An 18,930-nucleotide genomic window follows, 5' to 3' on the forward strand; every position below is an offset into this window, starting at 1 on the left:
TAATGTCACAAAAGCACTCCTCCCATCATCTTGTTGTGGATTTTTCTACGTCTTTGGATGTAAAATATCTTTTTTGGTAGGTTCCAGTCTTTTTTATTGTTGGTTGTTCAGCAGTTAGTTGTGATTTTGGTATTTTTATGGGAGGAGGGGGGGCTCAAGTCCTTCTACTCTGCCATCTTTTCCAAAATAGAGGGGCAGCTTTTAGTTTGGATGCTTGCTGTCTCTTTCCTCAGCGTGTGCTGGTCTTTACCTTTTTATGTGGGGTGTGCAGGTTCAGCGGCCCTTGTGTACTCACAGGACAGTGCGGGCAGGGCTTGGCTCCTGCTTGGGGGTCTCCTGTGGGCGGCTGCTATCCGTGCACTCCTGGGATAGTGAGGGCAGCCTGCTTTTAGGTCTCATAGTGGCGACCTGTGCCCACCTCTGGAGCCCAGGATGGCAGTGATGACTTGCACACCACCACCCCCTCCCACCAACAGCTCCTGTGGGCGGTGTCCTGTTGCCTGGAAGCACTCACAGAGAAAGGAGCTCTTAATGGTGGTCCCACCCCTCTCCCCCTCCACCCCCAACAATGGCACCTTGCCTCTGTGGCAGGCCCTGGCTTCTTCTGAGTACCCCCTCTGTTGCCACAGTCTAGCCTCTTCAGGCTGTCTCCATGCAGCCAACCCTGGTCCCTTCCCTGGGTCTGACCCCTGAAGCCTGTACTTCAGCACCTAGCCCCCACCCTCACCAACAGCTGAGCATCTCAGGCGGGGGAGCACAGGGTGGCACTGATGACCTTCTGTGCAGGTGACTGTTTTGCCTTCTGCAAACCTGTTGCTGCACTCTCCTCCTAGGCTCCAAAGCTCCCCTCCATCCAGGCTGATTTCCCTACCAGTGAGGGGACGCCCCAAAATTCAGGAACCTTTTCTCATTCACAGCTCCCTCCCTGGGGTGCAGGCCCTGTCCCGATTTCTTTCTTTTTCGTTTTCCTTTTGTCCTACCCTGTTACGTGGAGGTTTTCTTGCCCTTTGGGAAGTCTGAGGTCTTCTGCCAGTGTTCAGTAGATGTTCTATGTGAATCGTTCCACTTGGAGATGTGTTTTTAATGTTTTTGTGGGGGGGAAGGTGAGCTCCCTGTCCTACTTCTTCACCATGTTCATCACCCCACCAATAATTATTTTATATAAATGGCTGACATAATTTGAATGTACAGTCCTCCCTCGATATCCACAGGGGATTGGTTCCAGTACCCCCTGTGAATACCAAAATTCGCAGTTGCTCAAGTCCCTTATATTTATGGTGTAGTACAGTTGGCCATCCATATCTAAAAGTTCCCTATCCACTTTTATGTGAATAAGGGTTTAATTGATCAAAGCATTTTCTATTATAATGGAGCAACATATGTAATAGAAGGTATAGGAATTGAAAATAATGAAATTATCAATATTTGTAGATAAGATGATTACCCGTTAAACCTAAGAGTTAACTGAAAAAGCAGTTGAAGTTGCTGTAGTAATAGTTGTGAGAATTGTTGCATCTTTTAAGTTGTAAGCTATGTCAAAAAATGGTAATTGTGCTCACTGATAGTTATCATTAACCCAACCAATATACAAACTATGTAAATTCTCTTGGACATACATAAGTTGTATGAGAAGAAATGGTGTTTATAGCGGAAATATATTTTTTAATATGTACATTACATCCTTTAACGAATTTGCCTCCTGACATTGTATCCTATTAGTGATCCAACCTGGATTAAGTGGTCAAACCTGGATTAAGATATGTAGACTGTTAATAACCCCCAGCATCCTGGAAGAAACAAACATCCTCTTAGAGAAGGTCTAATTATCCTAGGTCCAAAATTAATCATATAATAGTTTTTTTGCATACAGTGTTCAGCTCATAAATAAACCAGATGCACACACACACACACACACACACTCACATGGCATTGAGAGCAAGAAGCAGCAGAACCAACAGACAATAGGCAGACCAAAAAGTCTTGAGATATTGGAATTATCAAACAAAGAAAGCTATCATCCTTAGCAAGTTGAAAAAAAAGCAAAGATAATACATAATGGTAGGAAGTTAGAAATTATAAGAAAGTGACAAGGCAGATTTGATAAAGAACTAGACAGGTTTTAGAATCAGAAAATAAAATATCTGAAATTCATTCAGTGTGCTAGTTTAACAGATTAGACAAATGAGAAGTGAGCATTAGTGAACTGGAAAATATAGTTCAGATGAAGCTATGAAAGAAGGAGCTTAAAGAGGAAAAATAGAGAAAATACTATACAGAGAAAAGGATAAGACTCATTGAGGATACAGAGAGATATCATCTGTGTTTTACTGGAGTCCCAGAAATAAAGGAGGAAATGTAGGCAAAAGGAAATATTTGAAAGGATAGACAGATAGGCCAGTGGAACATAAGAGTATAAAAGTAGATACCAGAATACTTGATTTATGACAAAGATGGCACAGTAATGTGGAATGGTTGAGATTTTCAATAATTAGTAATTAGATAATTGGGTGTTCACATAAAAAACTTAATTTGGACTGTTATTATGAAAATAACTACATTTGGATTATAGACCTAAAAGCAAAGTGCAAAACAACAAAGCCTTTAGAGGATAATGTACAATACCTTCTTGACTTTTATGTGGGTGGAGAAGATTTAACAAGACACAAAATGATTATGTTACACTTAAGAACTTAAGTTAAGCAAAAAACAGCATTAACAGTCACAGAGGGAAAGGTATTTGCAATACAACCAACTAAAGACTTTTTTTTATACATCTTTATTGGAGTAATTGCTTTACATTACTTAATTACTTTACATTACATTAATTAATTGCTTGACAATGTTGTGTTAGTTTCTGCTGTACAACAAAGTGAATCAGCTATATGTATACATATTACCCATATCCCCTCCCTCTGGAGCCTCTCTCCCACACTCCCTATCCCACCTCTCTAGGTCATCACAAAGCACCGAGCTGATCTCCCTGTGCTATGTAGCTGCTTCCCACTAGCTATCTATTTTACATTTGGTAGTATATGTAAGTCCATGCCACTCTCTCACTTCGTCCCAGTTTACCCTTCCCACCCCCTGTGTCCTCAAGTCCATTCTCTACGTCTGCGTCTTTATTCCTGCCCTGCCACTAGGTTCATCAGTACCATTTTTCTAGATTCCATATATATACATTAGCGTACGGTATTTGTTTTTCTTTTTCTGACTTACTTCACTCTGTATGACAGACTCTAGGTCTATCCACCTCACTACGAATAACTCAGTTTCACTCCTTTTTATGGCTGAGTAATATTCCATTGTATATATGTGCCATATCTTCTTTATCCATTCATCTGTCGATGGACACTTAGGTTGCTTCCATGTCCTGGCTTTTGTAAATATGCTGCAGTGAACATTGTGGTACATGTCTCTTTTTGAATTATGGTTTTCTCAGGGTATATGCCCAGTAGTGGGATGGCTGGGTCATATGGTAGTTCTATTTTTAGTTTTTTAAGGAACCTCCATAGTGTTCTCCATAGTGGCTGTATCAACTTACGTTCCTGCCAACAGTGCAGGAAGGTTCCCTTTTCTTCACACCCTCTCCAGCATTTATTGTTTCTAGATTTTTTGATAATGGCCATTCTGACTGGTGTGAGGTGATACCTCACTGTGATTTTCATTTGCATTTCTCTAATGATTAGTGATGTTGAGCATCTTTTCATGTGTTTGTTGGCAATCTGTATATGTCTTCTTTGGAGAAATGTCCATTTAGGTCTTGTGCCCAGTTTTGGATTAGGTTTGTGTTTTTTTTGATATTGAGCTATGTGAGCTGCTTGTATATTTCGGAGAGTAATCCTTTCTCAGTTGCTTCGTTTGCAAATATTTTCTCCCATTCTGAGGGTTGCCTTTTCGTCTTGTTTATGGTTTCCTTTGCTGTGCAAAAGCTTTTAAGCTTCATTAGGTCCCATTTGTTTATTTTTGTTTTTATTTCCGTTTCTCTAGAAGGTGGGTCAAAAGGATCTTGCTGTGATTTATGTCCTAGAGTGTTCTGCCTGTGTTTTCCCCTAAGAGTTTTATAGTGTCTGGCCTTACATTTAGGTCTTTAATCCATTTTGAGTTTATTTTTGTGTATGATGTTAGGAAGTGTTCTAATTTCAGTCTTTTACATGTAGCTGTCTAGTGTTCCCAGCACCACTTATTGAAGATGCTGTCTTTTCTCCATTGTATATTCTTGCCTCCTTTGTCATATAGGTGCATGGGTTTATCTTTGAGCTTTCTATCCTGTTCCATTGATCTATATTTCTTTTTTTGTGCCAGTACCATACTGTCTTGATTACTGTAGCTTTGTAGTATCGTCTGAAGTCAGGGAGGCTGACTCCTCCAGCTCCCTTTTTCTTTCTCAAGATTGCTTTAGTTATTGGGGTCTTTTGTGTTTCCATACAAATTGTAAAATTTTTTGTTCTAGTTCTGTGAAAAATGCAATTGGTAGTTTGATAGGGATTGCATTGAATCTGTAGATTGCTTTGGGTAGTAGAGTCATTTTCACAATGTTGATTCTTCCAATCCAAGAACATGGTATATCTCTCCATTTGTTTGTATCCAACTAAAGACTTTTATCTAAAATATACTGAGAGCAAAATAAAACTGTAAATCAGTGACAGAAAGGCAGCCCCATGGCAAAATGCTTCACCAAAGATGAAACCAAAATGATCAAAGGTATTTAACATAAGTAATAATCAGAGAACTCCATACTTATTCTGGTTTTGTTTATCATAGGTGAAAAGGAATCTAAATACAACAAATAGGAAATCAGCTAATTAAAATTTTATAAATATGATAGTAATGCCATTTGATACTTATAAATAATTTAGAATTACATTAATGGGCTTTAACATATTAAAAAGTTTGCAGAACATTATATATCATTGCACTTTGGTAAGAAACTAAATATTTGTGAATATTTATATATATTGTATGATGTCTGAACATATTTTAAAAAGTTAGCTGTGTGTGGATGATGGTACTTGGAATTATTCTAATCGTAGTTTTACTCATTTGTATTTTCTGTTGTTTCTAAATTGAGCATGTACTGTATTATTTATGTAACTGATAACACAGAATGTACCAAAAATAGGGCATTATATCCATTTTTCCATTATCAGAGTCAGCTTTATTTTTTTATTGAAATTCCGATCAAATGAACCACTTCTTAGTGTTAGAAAACTGTATTCATGCACATAGACACATAACTCTGTAATATGTGCAGTAGCAACACAAAAAATGTGGGATACTATCCGTATTGTAAAAATATAGGTCAGTTCTGAGTGACTCATCCTTCCTTTTCCTTTTCATTTAAATGGATCCTTTAATTTTTTGTTTGTTTCTTTTAATTGCAAATACTACTTAAATCTTGTTTTCTCTTAATATGTCTCCTGCCTCCCTTTTTCCATTCTGTTTTTAGGCTGCTTAAATGTCTTCAATATATGTCTTTATATGTATGTATGTATGTGTGTGTGTGTGTGTATATATATATATATGTATATATATATATATATATACTTTTTTTTAGTTTTGAATTTATAGTCTAGAGCTTTTCAAAGGAAAAGTTTGTTATAAGTTTAATTTAAGAATGGAATTCATTTTGATAGCTTTAAGGAGCTTACAGTTTAAGATTTTCTCTTAATTTCTGGACATTTCACAGGGGAAAAAAAAGCCCTTTCTAAAGTACCTTTTCTGATAAAGTAAATGAGTGTGTTATTTGTAAAATGATTTAGAGCATGTGGGTTTTAACAGGAAAGGATTTGTTTTCTGGCTTTTTCTCTGTCATATCAAGGGTGTGGTTATATTTTTGTTTTGTTTTTTAGCTTGAGTGGGATGTTACTTGACATCCCATCATAAAAATACAGCACATCATAAAAATGCAGTGTGCTGTATTTGTTTTCCCATGACTTCCAAGCAGCTTAGAGGTAAATTTAGGGTTCATTGCTTATCCATGTATACACTTATCTCTTTCAACTTATAACGATTTTTAGGTCATTAATTATCCTTTTTATCCTTTTTGGAAGTAGAGGCAAAAAATGAATATGCATTTATGTAAATATATATACATATACACATATATAAGTTCAGTCACACACTCTGTGTAAACATGCTGTTTTAAATTTTTTTTAGCCAACAAATGGAATCTTCTTGAGCATGTTTCTGATTGTTTTGCCATTGGAATCTATGGCTCATGGCCTCTTCCATGAATTGGGTAACTGTTTAGGAGGAACATCTGTTGGATATGCTATTGTGATTCCCACCAACTTCTGCAGGTACAGTAACCTAGTATAATAAGTAATAGCTACTTGACTCTTAATATTTTGCTAATATTGGTATAAGATGATAGCTCATTTTTTCAAAACTATAATATTCTCAAAGTATAATACTCTTGCTTTTTTATTTTCCATTTATCCCAAATGTTTAAAAACCTTTATCTACTCTGAGTAATAATATAATCTTCAGGGTTCAATTAAAATTTTATTTTTGATAAATGTGATTAGCTTATATTTTAGCTAAAAATCATAAAATATGAATGGATTTTCATAAAATATGAATGGATTTTCTAAGTAAAGTTCCTGCCCGCCCTTTAGAGAGGGATATCTTGTTTAAGAAAATGTGAAACAACATGGTGAAGTATAATAGAATGTACACTGGACCTCAGTGTTCTAAATTCTAGTTCTGTGTTACTTTAGGCAGATCATAACTTCTCTGGACCTCAGTGTCTTTATCTAAAATGCAAACAATACCATTCTGCCCATATAGAGAAATGTTATGAAGAGCTAATGAGACTATAAATGTAAAAACACTACTAGAAAGTGTCATACAAATACCACGAATTCAAAAACATTGGCAGTGAAGTTAAGTATTTGATTGCAGTTTTATTTGGAAATATTTTTGACCCTAAATGTATGGCAAACCTGTTTCAGTCTGTAAATATTGCCAAATTTTAGTTTTTCTTTTGTAGTTAAGTACCTTTGAAGTAGAAAAAAATAGTTCCTTTCCATTAATGAATTCTGTTGACCAAGCAGTCATCATACTTTCCTTGGCCAGGGGTGGGAGAGGGCTTGAAATGAACTTTTTATCTGATTTCAAATATTTGACATAAAAAACACATAGTAAATATTTCCTCCATATTAAAGACTTGACATATAAGTTGAAGATTCTCATGAGAAGTAAAAGAAATACGTTTAGAAGGATCACATAAAGTAAGATGTGACAACTCTGCAGGAAGAATATGTGGAAGTAGTAATTTGCACAGTTAGATTTTTATTCTGTTATAATTTTTGATTATGCATTGCTTTATTCTTTTGCTGTTTTGTGGCTGTTAAATGATACAGATAGGGACAAAATGTTTTGTTCTTTTAATGAAAACTTTTATAGAATTAATAGAATAGTGTTGATAATACATGAAGCAAAATATAAAGTTTTCAAAATTCCTACTAGAAATCTCTTTTCTGGATAAGAGTTATGAATTTTTTCTCCCTCAATATTGATTTGATTCTGCTAGTTTTAAGACTTGGTTTATTATCTTTACTAAAGTACCATTTTACATGTATTCCAGGATCAGGTCTAAGTCTTCAGTTAGTATTCAGTAGTATATAAGGCAGTGGACCTAAATAGTAATAATTTTTTTAAAATAAATTTATTTATTTTATGTATTCATTTTTGGCTGCGTTGGGTCTTCGTTGCTGCACCTGGGCTTTCTCTTGTTGAGGCGAGCAGGGGCTACTCTTTGTTACAGTGCGCGGGCTTCTCATTGCAGTGGCTTCTCTCATTGCAGAGCACAGGCTCTGGGTGTGCGGGCTTCAGTAGTTGCAGTGCGTGGACTCAGTAGTTGTGGCTCATGGGCTCTAGAGCGCAGGCTCAGTACTTGTGGCACGTGGGCTTAGTTGCTCCGTGGCATGTGGGATCTTCCCAGACCAGGGCTCGAACTCATGTCCCCTGCATTGGCAGGCGGATTCTTAACCACTGTGCCACCAGGGAAGTCCATAATAATTGTTTTAAAATGTCATTTATTAAAAGGTAAGTTCTGTCATTTATTAAAAGGTAAGTTCTATCATTTATGTACCTTAAGTTAGTAAAACTTGAACACAACTTTATAAAGACTATCTTTTTCAACACAGAAATTAAATATATAATTTAAAATATCGCTTCCATATTTTGTTAAAATTTTTTTCTCAAAAAAGTACTTTCATTATTGTCCCCACCCAGGTATTCTAGAAACATTTTGGGGGTAGAATTAGTACAGTCTTGCTTTTTAAAGTTTTGTTTAATATCTGTCATTTGGTAAGAAGATATGAATAAAGAATGAAGAGTAGTACTATCTACATTTGGAGATATTCTCCCAGCTTCCAGTTTTATTGATAAGAAATATAATTTTTAGAAACTAGGCTTTGATTTTCCAAGCTTAATTCTTATCACTGTAGAAAATTTAGGAAAGATGTTTTTCTTAAAAAAAATCCTGCCATTTAATTAGCCACTTATGATTCTTAAATAATTTATTATAAATGAAGAATAGGAATGTGACATAGAATGAACACTTCATAAACACTAAAATGATCTTTTTTTCTCCTTCTTCAGTCCTGATGGTCAGCCAACACTTCTTCCACCAGAACATGTACAGGAGTTAAATTTGAGGTCTACTGGCATGCTCAATGCTATCCAAAGGTTTTTTGCATATCACATGATTGAGACCTATGGATGTGACTATTCTACAAGTGGCCTGTCCTTTGATACTCTACATTCCAAACTGAAAGCTTTCCTTGAACTTCGGACTGTGGATGGACCTAGACATGATACGTATGTTTTGTATTACAGTGGGCACACCCATGGTACAGGAGAGTGGGCTCTTGCAGGTAAATCCACCTCTGGCAATTTCACTATTGTAAAAATATGCCTATTCGTGGAAATCTGTCCTTCACACTGAAACATTAAGTTTCCAAATTCTCAGTTTTCCACTTCACAGATTACCAAGTATACATACGACTGTTTTGTTTGCCTTTTCTCTGGCATACTTGTTTAGCATAATTTTAGTAATCTCTAAAGGTTTTGAAAATTATGTTTTGTGTTGATTGGAAGAAAAAATCTGACTGCTTGATCTAAGACTTATAATTAGTTTCCCTTTAAAGTATTTTCAGAATTATTAAATGTAGTTACATTTTTCAGAAGCTGATCAACTTATTTGACTAATACTTGTAAGTCTTTAAGGTGTTACAGGATGCTGATTTCAGTAGTTCTTCATATATGGAGTCTTATTTATGTTAGAAAGCTCACCATAGTTTTAAGCAGCAGGTGATACGATATGGTTGCAGTAGTGCTTAGGTCAGTGCTTGGTCCTCATTTGCCCCAACAGTGTTGTTTGAGGCAAGTTTCTCTGTTTCAGTTCTCTCATCTGTAAATAGAAGGGGTAATATTAAGTCTCCTTGCCAAGGGAGAAATGAGACCCTGTAAGTCAAAGGCTTTGTTTTATGAATTACTTGCTTAGTGCCTGGAAGAGAGTCTGGCATATAGTAGGAGATCCTTAAGTAATATAGATAGATGGATGAAATCACTGAATGAATCACAAAAAAAGGTAATTTCTTATTTTAGATTAGAAATAGTTTTTAGATTTAATTATGTCCTACTTTTTTTTCTATAAAATATTTCAGATGTTTTACACCATGAACACAAACAATAAAATAATCATAAAATATAAGTAGAAAACGATATTCAGATCAAAGAAAAATATAAAACAAAAGTATTATGGAAGGACAGAGGTAGAGCGCCAATACAAGAACTCCAGAAGAAAGGAAATAAACTCAAGGTTAAAGGAGACACGATTTCAAACCATCATGGTCTCACTAATTTCATGCCAGATTGGTTTCCAGGTTTTATTATAAATACATTTTTTGGTTTTGCAAATAAATATTGAATAACTCAATGGCTGTCTAGAAGGAGTAAAGGCAAACTAATACTTACTGAGCACATTTGAAGCATAGCTACTATGCTTGGTACTTTATACACATTATTAGATTTAATCTTCGCTTGAAATTTCTTGAAGTAAATACTATCATCTCTATCTTCATTTTTCAGAGGATGAAATGAAAGCTGAAAGTGGTTACATAACTTATCTATAGTCATACTACTACTAAGTGATGGAATCATGATTCAAGCCCAGATCTCCCTGACCCCTAAAATCTTCCCCCTATTGCACCATGTTGCTGCCAAAGATGAAAACCATGAAGATAGAGAAATGGCATGTTCTGGTTCAGTAGATATTTTTGTTAGCATGGTTCACCCATTTTCAAAATACTGTAATATAGAAGAAGCTAGTCAGCATTAAAACTACGTCAGTATAATGGTTTATAAAATCATTTACTTGACCTATACTTTTTAATAACAGTGTGTAAAATAACTTTTTAATTTTTATGGCTATTTCAAATTCAGGTAAAGTATAGCATTCTGTGTACTTCAGAGCACAAGAGAAAAAGTTCTAGTCTGCTCAAAAATCTTTACAGAAATATATTTCAGACCCAAAAACAGGGATTGATTATTGAAAACTACTGCAGTGCTTATAATAATAACCTCTTCCCTAAGCAAATGGGTCGAAAAAGGCATAATTTTGGTGACCATGCATATATCCTTAGTAATTTTTAAGTTTTAAAAGAAAGTAATTTAAGAAGCAAACATGTTGTACATTTCCATGAAGGATTTATTACTTAATGTAAACATTTTGCCAAAAGTTTGCATTTTTCTTAAGTCCTTTAAAATTTATCTCAAGTATTTTTTAAAAGGTGGCTTTGGAAATAAAGTTCTAGATGTTCAGTTTACTGATTTTTTTGTTTGTTTTTAGTTTATTTTTGTGTATGGTGTTAGGGAGTGTTCTAATTTCATTCTTTTACATGTAGCTGTCCAGTTTTCCCAGCACCACTTATTGAAGAGACTCTCTTTTCTCCATTGTATATCCTTGCCTCCTTTGTCATAGATTAGTTGACCCTAGGTACGTGGGTTAGCTCTGGGCTTTCTATCCTGTTCCATTGATATAAATTTCTGTTTTTGTGCCAGTACCATAGTCTTGATTACTGTAGCTTTGCAGTATAGTCTTAAGTCAGGGAGGCTGATTCCTCCAGCTCTGTTTTTTTCCCTCAAGAATGCTTTGGCTATTCGGGGTCTTTTGTGTCTCCATACAAATTTTAAGATTTTTGGTTCTAGTTCTGTAAAAAATGCCATTGGTAATTTGATAGGGATTACATTGAATCTGTAGATTGCTTTGGGCAGTATAGTCATTTTCATAATATTGATTCTTCCAATCCAAGAACATGGTATATCTCTCCATCTGTTGGTATCATCTTTAATTTCTTTCATCAGTGTCTTATAGTTTTCTGCATATAGGTCTTTTGTCTCCCTAGGTAGGATTATTCCTAGGTATTTTATTCTTTTTGTTGCAGTGGTAAATGGGGATGTTTCCTTAATTTCTTTCAGATTTTTCATCATTAGTGTACAGGAATGCAAGAGATTTCTGTGCATTAATTTTGTATCCTGCAGCTTTACCAGATTCATGGATTAGCTCTAGTAGTTTTCTGGTGCCATCTTTAGGATTCTCTATGTATAGTAGTATCATGTCATCTGCAAACAGTAACAGTTTTACTTCTTTTCCAATTTGTATTCCTTTTATTTCTTTTTCTTCTCTGATTGCCGTGGCTAGGACTTCCAAAACTATGTTGAATAATAGTGGTAAGAGTGGACATCCTTGTCTTGTTCCTGATCTTAGAGGAACTGCTTTCAGTTTTTCACCATTGAGAATGGTTTGCCTTTATGATATATGGCCTTTATTATGTTGAGGTAGGTTCCCTCTATGCCCACTTTCTGGAGAGTTTTTATCATAAATGGGTGTTGAATTTTGTCAAAAGCTTTTTCTGCATCTATTGAGATGATCATATGGTTTTTATTCTGCAATTTGTTAATATGGTGTATCACATTGATTTGCATATATTAAAGAATCCTTGCATCTCTGGGATAAATCCCACTTGATCATGCATGGTGTATGATCCTTTTAATGTGTTGTTGGATTCTGTTTGCTAGTATTTTGTTGAGGATTTTTGCATCTGTATTCATCAGTGATATTGGTCTGTAATTTTCTTTTTTTGTAGTATCTTTGTCTGGTTTTGGTATCAGGGTGATGGTGGCCTCATAGAACAAGTTTGGGAGTTTTCCTTCCTCTGCAATGTTTTGGAAGTGTCTGAGAAGGATGGGTGTTAGCTCTTCTCTAAATATGTGATAGAATTCACCTGTGAAGCCATCTGGTCCTGGACTTTTGTTTGTTGGAAGATTTTTAATCACAGTTTCAATTTCATTACTTGTGATTGGTCTGTTCATATCTTCTATTTCTTCCTGGTTCAGTCTTGGAAGGTTATACCTTTCTAAGAATTTGTCCATTTCTTCCAGGTTGTCCGTTTTATTGGCATAGTGTTGCTAGCAGTAGTCTCTTACGATGCTTTGTATTTCTGCGGTGTTTGTTGTCACTTCTCCTTTTTCGTTTCTAATTTTATTGATTTGAGTCTTCTCCCTCTTTTTCTTGATGGCTAATGGCTTATCAATTTTGCTTATCTTCTCAAAGAACCAGCTTTTAGTTGTATTGATCTTTGCTATTGTTTTCTTTGTTTCTATTTCATTTATTTCTGCTCTGATCTTTATGATTGCTTTCCTTCTGCTAACTTTGGGTTTTGTTTGTTCTTCTTTCTCTAGTTCCTTTAGATGTAAGGTTAGATTGTTTGAGATTTTTCTTGTTTCTTGAGGTAGCCTTGTATAGCTATAAACTTCCCTCTTAGAACTGTTTTTGCTGCATCCAAAAGGTTTTGGATCGTCGTGTTGTCATTGTCATTTGTCTCTAGGTATTTTTTAGTTTCCTCTTTGATTTCTTCAGTGATATCTTGGTTATTTAGTAACACATTGTTTAGCCTCCATATGTTCGTGTTTTTTCCCCTGTAATTCATTCCTAATCTCATAGTGTTGTGGTCAGAAAAGAAGCTTGATATTTCAGTTTTCTTAAATTTACTGAGGTTTGATTTGTGACCCAAGATGTGATCTATCCTGGGGAATGTTCTGTGCGCACTTGAGAAGAAAGTGTAATCTGCTGTTTTGGGATGGAATGTCCTATAAATATCAATAAATCTTTCTGGTCTATTGTGTCATTTAAAGCTTGTTTCCTTATTAATTTTCTGTTTGGATGATCTGTCCATTGGTGTAAGTGAGGTGTTAAAGTTCCCCACTATTATTGTGTTACTGTCTATTTCCTCTTTTATAGCCATTAGCAGTTGCCTTATGTATTGAGGTGCTCCTACGTTGGGTGCGTAAATATTTACAGTTGTTACATCTTCTTCTTGGATTGATCCCTTGATCATTGTGTAGTGTCCTTCGTTGTCTCTTGTAATAATCTTTATTTTAAAGTCAATTTTATCTGATATGAGAATTGCTACTACAGCTTTCTTTTGATTTCTATTTGCATGGACTACCTTTTTCCATCCCGTCACTTTCAGTCTGTATGTGTCCCTAAGTCTGAAGTGGGTCTGTTGTAGACAGCATATATATATGGGTCTTGTTTTTGTATCCATTCATCCAGTCTGTGTCTTTTGGTTGGAGCATCTAATCCATTTACATTTAAGATAATTATTGATATGTATGTTCCTATTACCACTTTCTTAATTTGGGGGGGTTTGTTTTTATAGGTCTTTTCCTTCTCTTGTGTTTCCTGCCTAGAGAAGTTCCTTTAGCATTTGTTGTAGAGCTGGTTTGGTGGTGCTGAATTCTCTTAGCATTTGCTTGTCTGTAAAGCCTTTAATTTATCCATTGAATCTGAATGAGATCCTTGCTGGGTAGAGTAATCTTGGTTGTAGGTTCTTCCCTTTCATCACTTTAAGTATATCATGCCACTCCCTTCTGGCTTGTAGGGTTTCTGCTGAGAAATCAGCTGTTAACCTTATGGGAGTTCCCTTGTATGTTATTTCTCGTTTTTCCCTTGCTGCTGTCAATAATTTTTCTTTATCTTTAATTTTTGCCAGTTTGATTACTGTGTGTCTCGGCATGTTTCTCCTTGGGTTTATCCTGTATGGGACTCTCTGCGCTTCCTGGACTTGGGTGGCTATTTCCTTTCCCATGTTAGGGAAGTTTTTGACCATAATCTCTTCAAATATTTTCTCGGGTCCTTTCTCTCTCTCCTTCTGGGACCCCTATAATGCAAATGTTGTTGCATTTAATGTTGCCTCAGAGGTCTCTTAGGCTGTCTTCATTTCTTTTCATTCTTTTTTCTTTATTCTGCTCCGCAGCAGTGAATTTCACCATTCTGTCTTCCGGGTCATATATCCGTTCTTCTGCCTCAGTTATTCTGCTATTGATTCCTTCTAGTGTAGTTTTCATTTCAGTTATTGTGTTGTTCATCTCTGTTTGTTCTTTAATTCTTCTAGGTCTTTTTTAATCATTTCTTGCATCTTCTCGATCTTTGCCTCCATTCTTTTTCCGAGGTCCTGGATCATCTTTACTGTCATTATTCTGAATTCTTTTTCTGGAAGGTTGCCTATCTCCACTTCATTTAATTGTTTTTCTGGGGTTTTATCTTGTTCCTTCATCTGGTACATAGCCCTCTGCCTTCTCATCTTGTCATTCTGTGAATGTGGTTTTTGTTCCACAGGCTGCAGAATTGTAGTACTTCTTGCTTCTCAGTTTACTGATATTTATATTATCTTTTTCATTTCTTAGGAAATGTAATAGACACCAAGATAAATAGCATAAAAGTGTTCTTAAATTTTCATTCACTATGAATAAGGAATAATTTAGGAACACAAACTCTAAAGCAGGGTAATATTTTAGGCAAATGTCTAGTAGTTACATTCTGCAGTGTTTTATCTTTATAATATTTTTTTAAGTATGTCAATAAGTTAACCATTATAGAATTCTTCTATTAGGCCAGAAGATCTGTTCGTGTATGTGTAACTTTCTTTGTGAGAGTCTTTGTTGTAAAAATAGGAAAAAAAAATGGAGAAAGCATAGCTTGACAGGCCTTCCCTTTCCCATGAAGGCTAGGTTTTTGTCCCATAATAATTCAGCAACTGTATACTCCCCCACGGCCTGAGGCACCTGGCTCAGTGGATGAGTCCTCTTTTCAGTCAGTTCCTGGCCTTGGCCTGCCTGAAACAACCCTCAAAGGTTGATTCTATCTCAGAAGTAGTATTGAACACCCCTGCCCTGAAGAAAATGCTTTAATTCATTCCAGGCCAAGTGACAAAGAACTCTAAGCACTGAGCTTTATCAATAGGTATTTTTCTAGAAACGTCTAAATAGGAAACGTCACGACTCGATTTTACTTCAGCAAGTTAAGAGTAGGTCCAAAAATCACTGTGAGAAAGAGAATCTTTATCCCATACCTTTACTGTTAGTACTTCTTAGAATATGTAGTCTTCTTACATTTATGGGGCTCCATAGTGTAGAACCTGATATTTTTGCCTGTTTGAGGGTAAAAAACAATTATGGTAATGACAAGAGAGACAGAAATACATAAAAAAATGTAGAAAACCTATAAAGCAGTTTATCACAGGTAAACAAAGTCTTTAAAAAGCAGTCTCAATTACTTGAACTGTTGGCTTGAATTAGATTACTTGAATCAGATGGCTGTTATCTGAGATAAATGTAAATATTTTGCATCTGGACCAAAAGCCAAATGCAACATAGAAACTGTTCATAGGAGAAAGCAGAGCAAAACAAAACAAGAGAAGAGAAATAGTATAAAGGGCTTTAATACTGCTTTAAATTTCTTGCTGATATCTAAAGAGTGTGTTTATAAGAGAATTAGTGTAGAGTGTGCTGAAGAATATTTATTGAAATAGTTGTAGAAGGCAAGTTAGAACGATGATGCAGGCAAGTTAGAACAATGATTTTTTGTGGCAGATGGAATTTGTATAACTCCTCTTGTAATCTGTGTTGTCCTGTCATCTCCAGAGACGTTTAATAAAACTGGCCATAAAGAAAAGTGAGCTTGATCATATTTAAAAAGATATCTCCTGGGGCTTCCCTGGTGGCGCAGTGGTTGAGAGTCCGCCTGCTGATGCAGGGGACACGGGTTCATGCCCCGGTCTGGGAAGATCCCACATGCCGCAAAGCGGCTAGGCCCGTGAGCCATGGCCACTGAGCCTGTGCGTCCAGAGCCTGTGTTCCGCAACGGGACAGGCCACAACAGTGAGAGGCCCGTGTACCGCAAAAAAAAAAAAAAAAAAGATATGTTAGTAATATGTGAAAAATAGTGTCTCTGAGATGATTGATAGGTATGAGTGTAAGAGCAGTTCATGAAACAAATTTTTCATTGTCACAGTCTAAGATACAGCAGGCTGATGAATAAAAGAATATTAATTATTCATAAAGAATGTCATATACCCTGACTTTATAGGTCATATTATTAATAGAATCCAAATTCTAAAGGATTCTCTATCTCTTCAGTATTGTCATTTTGATAGTTTAGCAAAGAGCATGGTTGCTCTTGTTAAAAATACATATTCTGAAGTTAGGTTGTTGGAACTTGTATTAGTAAATTGTAGCATGTTAAAACTTTTTCTAATTATAAAAGTAACATATATTCAACATAAAAATTTTGGATCACATAAAGAAGTATAACAAACACCACCTGAAATCCAAATACCCGGAAATAACTACTGCTGTTATTTTTGTAGATACACTTCTCTGTCATGCTTTTTCTAATATCATAGATATTTTTGTCATTAAAATTTCTTTATAAATATCATTTATTATAAACCTCTTCTCATAAGGTTACACCATAATTTATATCCGTTCCCCCAGTAGTTTCAGATTTTACACTATCTTAGATAGCAGTGGGAAGATGAGCTTTATATGTATTTTTTTGTCTGCATTTCTACCCTTTCCTTAGGGTAAATTCCTAGAATTGGAATGACTGGATTAGAATACCATTTGAGACAGAGCCAGGACTAGGGTGAGGTGAGCATGGCAGTTGCTTGGGGCACAGAATTTAAGAGGGTGCTAAAAATTAAATGATGACGATAACATTTTAATGCAATATATTTAAAAATCAAAAGTTAATGCAAAAAAAAACCATCCATAATGAACCACATGTAAATACTAGCTGTAAGATATATTTTTAAGTCAGAAATATGTTTACTTTAGACCTTTCTGGTATATGTTTTTTTAATCCTTTATTGTTGTTCAGGTATAAAACTGATTTAAAAATAAACCCATTCCAAATTCATTCTTGTTACTGGTAGGAAGGGTGTTTTTCATCTCGTAGGTAACTACATATGAGGAGATAAGTTAATTCATTAGAAGTGTAGAACGGGGTGAGCCAATATTTTCTGTAAGGACCAGATATTTTTGGCTTGGTAGGCCATAAAGTCCCTGTTGCAACTACTTAGCTCTACCATTGTAGTATAAAAGCAGCCATAGACAGAATATAAATAAATGTTATTTATAGAAATATGAAATATAAATTTCCTATAATTTTTACGTGTCACAAACTTCTCTTTAAAAAAATTTTTTTTACCATTTAAAAATGTAAAATCAGTTCTTAGATCTCAGGCTATGCAAAACAAGTGGCAGGCTGGATTTGACCACGAGCCATAATTTGCTGCCCTTGATGTAGAATATTTGCTTTGCTGTATAATTTTAATTTTTTTCACTAAATTGAACTTTATAAAATAATTTTCTTATTTTATCATAGCATACCCCTTTAATGTGAATAACAGGATGATTGGGGGATTGGGGGTGTTTTGGTTTTTTTTTTTGGTTTGATTTTTTTACCTGAAGCTGAAAGTCTGTTTTTTGTTTTTAAAAATTCTTCTGAAAGAGATACTTTGAGAAAAAGGCTCCCTTTTTTTTTCTTACATATTTTAAGAACTTAAAGAAAATATACTTAAGACAAAAGAGTATTCTTAGTAAGACACTTCAGAAATTCTTGCTCTACTGAACTTTCTGTTCACAGGTGGAGACATACTACGCCTTGACACACTTTTAGAATGGTGGCGAGAAAAGAATGGTTCCTTCTGTTCCCGACTTATTATCATATTAGACAGTGAGAATTCAACCCCCTGGGTGAAAGAAGTGAGAAAAATCAATGACCAGTATATTGCAGTGCAAGGAGCAGAGATGACAAAAACAATAGATATTGAAGAAGCTGACCCACCGCAGCTGGGTGACTTTACAAAAGACTGGGTAGAATATAACTGCAACTCCACTAATAACATCTGCTGGACTGAAAAGGGACGCACAGTGAAAGCAGTGTATGGCGTGTCAAAACGGTGGAGTGACTACACTCTGCATTTGCCAACAGGAAGCGATGTGGCCAAGCACTGGATGTTGTACTTTCCTCGTATTACATATCCACTAGTGCATTTGGCAAATTGGTTGTGTGGTCTGAACCTTTTTTGGATCTGCAAAACTTGTTTTAGGTGCTTGAAAAGATTAAAAATGAATTGGTTTCTTCCTACCGTGCTGGACACAGGACAAGGCTTCAAACTTGTCAAATCTTAATTTGGAACCCAAAATGGAATATTGTTGGGAGTTCATTCTACCAGTTATCACTAACTTGCCATTTTTTGCATATTGTATTTTTATTTGTAAAAAATATCTTGTTACTTCTGTAGCTGCTCTCATTTTGTCTTTTCTCCAGTAATTATGGTATATGTAAGGTGTTGGGAATAAGCACTATTTTATACTAAAAATATGTAGGGAGTCACAAATGTTGACTTTGTAAATGCATAAGAGATGTTAAAAATAATAACAATGCACTTTGAGGAATGTTTGCATATGCCTCTGATTAGAAAGAAGACACTCTGCTCTGCAGTGGCCAATGAAGAATCACTAATGCCTTATTTTCTAGGCATAGATTAAAGAATGTAAACCAGACAAATTGTT

The 18,930-nt window shown here is 35.4% G+C and overlaps 1 protein-coding gene across 2 annotated transcripts in view; it reads left to right on the forward strand.

The window, feature by feature from the left end:
- TMEM168 (transmembrane protein 168) overlaps positions 1-18,658 on the forward strand; it is a 48,730-nt gene extending 30,072 nt beyond the window's left edge. For both annotated transcript variants that reach the window (XM_060305393.2, XM_030857590.2), the window contains exons 3-5: positions 6,157-6,299; positions 8,608-8,882; positions 17,999-18,658. In XM_060305393.2, coding sequence (XP_060161376.1) covers positions 6,157-6,299; positions 8,608-8,882; positions 17,999-18,546 — 966 coding nt within the window. In that variant the 3' untranslated portion in view covers positions 18,547-18,658. The remainder of the gene's footprint in view (positions 1-6,156; positions 6,300-8,607; positions 8,883-17,998) is intronic.
- The last annotated feature ends 272 nt before the right edge of the window (positions 18,659-18,930 follow it).

This window comes from Globicephala melas, chromosome 9 (genome assembly GCF_963455315.2).
Source record: "Globicephala melas chromosome 9, mGloMel1.2, whole genome shotgun sequence".
Taxonomy (NCBI): Eukaryota; Metazoa; Chordata; class Mammalia; order Artiodactyla; family Delphinidae; genus Globicephala; species Globicephala melas.